This window comes from Mchenga conophoros, linkage group LG16 (assembly GCF_057382185.1).
Source record: "Mchenga conophoros isolate Kocher_MC1m ecotype Shallow Benthic linkage group LG16, M_conophoros_male_GT1.1, whole genome shotgun sequence".
NCBI lineage: Eukaryota > Metazoa > Chordata > Actinopteri > Cichliformes > Cichlidae > Mchenga > Mchenga conophoros.
In genome coordinates, this window is record NC_140541.1 from 33,147,924 (window position 1) to 33,155,390 (window position 7,467).

The following is a 7,467-nucleotide window of genomic DNA, read 5'->3' on the forward strand; positions in this document are numbered from 1 at the left end:
GAACTGTAGCCAGCTCCACATGTCAATCCAGAAGGGGTGCACTGATTCACAGTAGAAAAACAAGTGATCCAGACTTTCAATATCACTGTCACAAAATGTGAAGGCGTTCACATCCAAGTTAAATTTCCGTTTTAAGAATTCATTGGTTGGATAAACCTCATTTATGATTTTAAAGTTAACCTCTTACTTTAGGGGAAAGAGGAAGTGAGATATACTTTCTTCTTATTGCCTTAACCTCCATGGTGGATCCGTACTGTCCCCTCAAACACTGAGACCATCGCTTCCAGTTGCTACTTTCTAAATTAAAAGTAATTCTCCGAGGAATTTCACTGTAAATAAAGATTTGTAGGATTTTAGCTGTTAAACAACAAAGCCGCAAATAATGGAACCATTTCAATTAAAAAACTCAAAAAGTGCTTGCAGTCGTATTGAAGACATATTGCAGTCGTATTATTGAGCTATAGATTGACAGTCAAATTCCATAGATAGTCTAATCACACATAAAGGGCACTGCCAGGGGCAGGAGTTTGGTGTAAAATTGTTTATTTGTGAAATATTGCCAACAAGTGCTGTCTAGCTCAGAGATTTATTCAGAACAGAAACCTTTTTTCTTTACACAAATGTGCCAGCAAATGTACAGAATATCACTGTATTACTAAACTGCTGCACATACCAGTGTGCACATCTGGAAGTAGTCCCATTAGAAACACAACAAACAAGAGTATGTATGTAATGTGGGATGTAACTGTAGGATCCAGTGATAGCAGGATATTTACAGCCAGTACCATCTTATTTTAATTTACCAGTAATCTGTGGTGATAATTATGGCAAAATGTATTTGTAGTTACTGCAGCAATAGACACATTTTATTATTAGTTTGTCTGTTGTTTCATATAAAAGGAATGCATTTTAATGCATATTTATTTACTTTCTAAAAAGTAAACGTCAGTTAATTTCGCTGTTAACAGAAATGCAGGAGTGTTACTGTTTTCCTTTTTTCAACCGCAAAATCTCCTACCTAAACATTTCTTTATCAAGCTGTTTCAAGGAAAACATCAGCCTATGTATCATTATTGGATTTTCAAATATTCACAAAAGTCTTGGAAATCATACAGTCTGGGTTCCTATAAAGAAGATGTGGAAAAATAAATGACCCAAGAGCAAAAATATCTTCTTCCATCATGTTGTTTACTTTTCAGTCTTAGCACCACATGTGACAGAATACAAATTCAAGTCCGTTTGTGTCTCCTGTGAATTCTTCACTGCGGGGCCAGCGGGATGCCCCGGGCGTCGGTCACTTGGCCCTCCTGCAGGTTTTTGACCAGCTGAGCCAGCCAGCGTTTGGTGGTGGTGTCATCCTTCAGCACCTGGGCGAAGGTGCTGTCCTTCAGCTGGTCGGGTAGACACTGACGGAGTGCCTCTCTGGCTCTGAGGAAGGAACAACACAAAACCTCCTTTTAATATCACTTCAAATGAAATTGAACTTCAAACTTGATGAAAACACTCAATGAAAGTGCAGATATATTTTTCCAAATAATTAATGTCAGGTTAGAAAGAAGAGTAAGGCAAAAACAAAAAATCATCAGAATAAACAAAAATATAATATTCCTAAACGATGAACAGCTTCAACATGTAGTGCATTTTTCTGTCTATGTAGTTATTCCCAAGTGTTTCAAGTAAAGCTGCAGCTATTACATCTAATACAACCTGTTACCATGAACTGTTTTTACACACATAAACATCTCATGGTGTAAAAACTACCAGTGTATTTTTGCAATAGCTTCTTCTAGTGGCAAGCTGATTGAAGTCTTCAAACAGCGAAGCCAGTGTTATACAGCAGCGGTCCCCAACCCCCGGGCCTCGGACCGGTATCGGTCCGTGAGTCATTTGGTACCGGGCCGCGAGAGTTGAGGCTCAGGTGTGAAATGTATAGTTTTCAGGGTTTTTATCGGTTTTCAGCGTTATTTTGTTATCGTTTTTATCGTTTACTCGGTTTTCCTTGGTCTTTTCACGTGTGTTATGAATAAATTTTCTTTTTTTTCGGTACCGGTACTAGTTTTATTTTGTTGTATTTATCCGCGACATCTTAAAGGCCGGTCTGTGAAAATATTGTCGGGCATAAACCGGTCCGTGGCGCAAGGTTGCAAGCACACAATAAACTGCAACAGAGTAAAGATGCTGTACCTGAGATTATCTGAAAGGCGAAGGTAGCAGCGGACGACGTGCTTCAGCAGCCGAGCTGATGGTTCTTTGGAGAGCTGCAGCACCATTTTACCCTGAAGATGCAAACATGATGGAGACAACAGCTACAGTTACATCCAGCAAACAAAGATCCCGACCCACACGCCACAAATCAACAAATTATTATTTAAAGAAAGCACTCAAACTACATTTGAGTTAAAGGTCAGTGTGAAAGCCTCAGGAAACTCTTGTTAATGTCTCGATTTATTTGACTTTTTTCCCTCCTAATGATTTCACCAGGTTGCCCACACCTCACAGTTTGAGAACCACCGAACTGGATCAATATTTTTATTCTGACTGAAGATTAAAGTTCAGCTGTGAACATGTGACAGGATTTTACAGCGTGCTGTTTACACATCAAAGGTAATGAATGTGACATGGGGGCATTTTCTTCTGTCCTTGGTACATTTGATCAGCCCCCTGTATATGGATTACATAAATCAAATCAGTGGAGTGCAGTAAATATTGTTACTATGCTGCTCTCAACTTCTCAAGGGTTTATTTTTTTAAATTTATTTTATAGGCTCAATCATGTGACATGAACCATGCTGCACGCCACTGCAGCCTGGGCTAATTTGTGATGTCCGTGCCCAGTTGGGTTTTTAAAACACCAAAAAGAAACATAAACAAGAGACTCTAGGGTTCGAACTGCAGTGCAACGAACTGATTCCTTTTGAAAAATCAAGTTTAGTTTTAATATGAAGTTTACGTTCTGAAGTATTTCATTTGCTGATAATGACTGAAAATTAATTGTTAAATTTTTTTTAACTGTGGACCATTTCTGCTTGGACATAATTGACAGCGAAGTAAAGATATGACTTGATGCAGATTTTCTTCTGGTCAGTTTGTAAAAAGCTTTGAACAGACAACTGGTTTTTAAATATCAGTCTGTGCCTGTTTATTCCGAACGGTTAACAAAAGTTTTTAATTCTGTCTGGACTTTTCAACAAATTACAAACAGAAATCAGTGAGACTAAACCATCTTCTTGTAATCGATGATGTGTCACAGAAAGTCTATCTGATCATGTCCATGCATATCTTTACAGCAAACACTTACAAGGATCATTGCCACATGGGAGAAACGCTCATAAGTCTGGCATATGTAAGCCAGCCCTGTGTCATCAAGCAGTATCTTCTGCAGTATGAAGGTAGCAACCTGAAAAAACAAACATGCGTATAAAGATTTCTCACTAGTAGGTGTCAATATTATGCTGCGGGCTATCTGTAAAGGTTCAGACTATTTTAAAAACAGAATAGCTCCGTACCGTCTTAGAGAGCTCACTTCCTGATTCCATAATGCGGAGACAAAGCGGGATGATTTCAGTTGTGAGAAGAAAGTTAATCACTTCTTGTTCATCTGTTTTGACCAAGGCACCTACATTAAGTACAAACAGACATCTTAATACCTGTACACACACACTTTGAATGATAAAAACTCTTTTCATAATACAATGAGAGGAGAGCATACCTATGACTCCAAGGCTGGTGAGGCGCAGGTACTCGAATGGGCGCGTTTTGCTCACAGTGTGCAAAAAGGGATAAAGGAAAAGGGGAATGTGGGCTGCGAGGAAAGCCGACCTGGCAAGATATTAAAAATTAAAAGAAAAATACTTTTAAATCAGTGTAACCACACTCATATCAAACACATATACCGGACCATAAGGCGCACTGTCGATTAACGGGTCTGTTTTCATACATAAGGCACACCAGATTATACGGTGCATCAAGCGAAACAAAACAGTCAGATAAGTCAAACTTTACTCAACTCATTCTTCTTGTTTCCTCCACTTCCGTACCATTGATCCATTAATGTTTAATTCTCTCACAGCTGCTCTTTCACATGTTGTTGCAGTATATTAGTGACTAACCTCATATTGTGGATGGATTATCTCAGTTGTTCTTCTGACTGAAGTTTGGTCTGTTTACAGCATCCTGCCACACGATTGCATTTGTTCTTAACCCTCATGTTAACTTTTATTGAGTGGAAAAAAGTTAGCGTTCATCCTCCAGCTTCACTGGTGGTGGCCAGGGATAGCTCAGTAGGTAGAGTGGTGGCCCCATGATCGGAAAGTCGGGGGTTCAACTCCACTGAACGGCTACCCTGAGGTACCCCTGAGCAAGGTACCGTCCATACACACTGCTCCCCGGGCGCTGCATTGGTGGCTGCCCACTGCTTCACTGGGTGAATGGGAACTATTTCCCTATGGGGACTAACACATACACACACACTGTGTTTTTGTTATGCTAACATAGCTGTGTCGCTAACGATCACAGCAGTGATGTTCGTTGGTTTACTGAAGTTGGACAAGCTGGTATTTAGTGATGTGCACAGCTCGAAGCCGACCGGGAGGTTAAGGCACGATGTGCCTTTTCCCCCCCGGTTGTAGTGGGCCTCGACCTCCTGTTAGCTTCGAGATGGTGGGTAACAGACGTCTCTGAAAACGTCGGAGCACTTTTGCAAATATGTGATGTCTTGATAAACCGAGCAGATATTTGATGTTTACACAGCTACATTCACGCCTGAAAATATCTTAAAAGTTTATTTTGTGACCCAGAAAAAGTAATATTAAAACCAACTAGCTGGCGCCATTGTTAGAAACGAATTGGCTGGGCCACGCTATGAATTCTGGGATAGGTTGGGTAACGAAGGATACACTGACTCGGCCTTCAAATGTGACCTGCGAAGCATACCAGTGCAAGATCTCCGTTTGTGAGATCTTGCAAACCGTTTGTGGGATCTCACAAAACTTCATCTTAATTTTTTTTTCCTCCCATGTCCCTTGCAGGGCTCGGTATGGTAGTGATAGCAGAGCTGTATGTTTTAATTCTTTCAGAAATCTCTCAGTCAGAACATCCTATATCATGTTTAGATGGAAACTAACTTCCTGCTAACATCTAACTCTGTTAAATTTAATAAATTCTGTTTTCATGGATGCCTCGATGTTAAACTTAATTGTTACACCTGGTAAAGCAGCAACACTGATTATTTTTATTAAAGATGAAAGAATTTAGAAAGTTTTTAACTCTCAGTGTTCGTTTGAATTTGGGACCTGAAGGGGACGGCGTTTTGGACCCAGATACTCAGTCTGTGAGGCTCCTGACTACGGTAGCTGTAATGCTCTGACAATCCATCAAGCGGTGCGGCTTCGTAACTTACTAAAGTCGTACTAAAACATTTTGACAGATTTTTGAGTGCCGTGTACCACATAAAATCGGTTCAGTAAGCACAACCAGAATTCATACATTAGGTGCACCAGATTATAAGGTGCACTGCTGATATTTGAGAAAATTAAAGCATTTTAAGTGCACCTTATAGTGCAGAAAATTAGGTACTTTCATTTAAGGCTTAAAAGCCTTGTTTGTATCAGTGAAAAGAAAAGATGAGGTAAAACAAAAAAAGAAGCATGGTTGTAGTTTAGTTTCCTGAAATTCCTGATTGAAACAGAACAAATGAAGGCAAAGTGGATAAAACTCAATCTGCTCTGTAGTAAAGGTTTTTCTTTAGTATTACACAATTAAAGCTTCCAATTGTCCCCTTACCGTGTCTCTGGGTGTGAGGCAACACATTGCAGGAGTGCCAAGGCGTTGCACACTCTGTTAGACTGATGTGCTGTGAGTGTCGGTGGGTTAATGGATGGATAGATGTTCACTATTTCCTACAAAGAGAAAGGAATGCATCAATGGTGCACAGCAAATGACACTGGGCAAACAGAACTATAGAGATGATGGATTACTCCGTCATCTCTGTGGTATTAACTCACAGGTATTAACTCAACAAGTGGTATAAACTCTAATGGTAGGTAGAGATTAAAAAAACGCTTACAACCATTTCAAGACCTAGTGCCCTGGAAGTCTTATAATTCAGGTCAAGTTTTAAAATATACTAAGAGCTCTTAACAACAAGTACCAATGCAACATATTATATAAATAAAAATAATATAGCAAAACAATTCAGAGTAATGAAGAAGCTCACTTCATGCGAGTGGTCTGTAAGGCCTAGCTGCCATGCAAACATGGCATGACTTGTAGTCCCTGATGGTTGTGCTGAATCTTTGTCAAGCCTATGGCATAGCTTATGTAAGTAGCCATGTTGTCAACATCATTTATGTGTTTGTGCATTATGTGTTAATTAGTGTGTCTTCTGGTGTTTTATATGTGGAGCCAGCCTACAGGAACAAATAAAATGCTGGTACTTTATTACCTCTATATCTTTCTCCAGTAATTTGTTGACATTTGTGAATCCTTATATTGAGGAGATGATGTTATTCTGTCACTGAGAAATTCAAAAACTAAGATGAAATTAACAGTGGGAAATCTATAGCACTGGGTAGGCCAATCACAGTACGTGCTCTGGATGCTGTGTGTATTAAATTTCTAGAAGGGTGCATGTCCAGTTATGCCATAGGGTTAAAGATTCAGGTTTGTGGTTCCGATGTAGATTTGAAGCATAAAAAAATAATAAAAAATCCTGATTTCCAACTGGTAGAGAGGCAACAGATCTTACCTGCAGGAGAGCAGCGATAGTGCCACAGGAATGCCAAAGCATCGGTGCCAGGTCTGGCACAGATTCGCGTTTCTTGCTGAGCTCCAGCAGGGCATTCTCTCTGGTCTCTGGGCTGGACAACTCATTGATCCACTGGTAGATCTTTTCCCGGTCTACCTGAGCCAGGGCTGTGACATTAGATACAGCCTGCAAAAGGCAAAATTAGTTTAAAAAGCATGTCGTCTTGGGTCTGTGTTTGAGAATGGGTGGTCGATGTTTAATGTAAATCAAACAAAAGGATGAGGAAGCTCCATGTTAAGACGGTTCGAGACTTCAAAGCAAAGTAAGGTGAAATTACACTCACCGCTCCCGTTGCAAGCATTCTCCGAAGCTCTTTGTGGCGTCTTTATGTCGTTATAAACAACTAAATTTGATTAAGTGTGGTGAACGTGGTTGCAATGCAAGTAAGTTGGCGTAACTAGCACAAAGCTAGCCCGAGCTGGCTGCTAAATGTCCTGGCCTATGAAGACAAGTACCCGTGTACATTAACATAACTTCAAATTCGCCGAAATAAGGGGAAAGGGAACACTAGCAGTCTAATTTGTGCGCTTTAAACCACACTAATTAGCTCAAAACTAAACGTAATTCATACTAAAACTAAAGCGAGGCTTAGCTTGGCAGACCCGTGGACAGCCTTGATACAAATAACTGAAATATCGCGAGATGAAAATCCTCGGTCATTA

The 7,467-nt window shown here is 40.0% G+C and overlaps 1 protein-coding gene across 2 annotated transcripts; it reads right to left on the reverse strand.

Annotated features, from left to right (window-relative positions):
* Positions 1-526: 526 nt before the first annotated feature.
* Positions 527-7,455, reverse strand: cnot9 (CCR4-NOT transcription complex subunit 9). 2 transcript variants are annotated; one of them, XM_085249666.1, is made up of 8 exons: positions 7,089-7,451; positions 6,746-6,931; positions 5,782-5,897; positions 3,710-3,819; positions 3,507-3,616; positions 3,299-3,397; positions 2,185-2,276; positions 527-1,428 (listed from the first exon to the last, which is right to left on the reverse strand). In XM_085249666.1, the coding sequence occupies exons 1-8, from the start codon at positions 7,104-7,106 to the stop codon at positions 1,260-1,262; spliced, it is 900 nt and encodes a 299-aa protein (XP_085105792.1). In that variant the 5' UTR covers positions 7,107-7,451; the 3' UTR covers positions 527-1,259. The 2 variants fall into 2 exon arrangements, with proteins under 2 accessions (XP_085105792.1, XP_085105791.1); XM_085249665.1 differs by having other exon boundaries at positions 3,507-3,819; positions 7,089-7,455.
* Positions 7,456-7,467: the final 12 nt, after the last annotated feature.

What these genes read in the sequence shown, in the direction of transcription:
- cnot9 (XM_085249665.1), bottom strand. An exon ending in CTATCGCTGCTCTCCTGCAG is followed by an intron (nt 5,898 to 6,745) that starts GTAAGATCTGTT and finishes TTCTCTTTGTAG; the next exon opens with GAAATAGTGAACATCTATCC. An exon ending in CGCCTTTCAGATAATCTCAG is followed by an intron (nt 1,429 to 2,184) that starts GTACAGCATCTT and finishes TTCCTTCCTCAG; the next exon opens with AGCCAGAGAGGCACTCCGTC.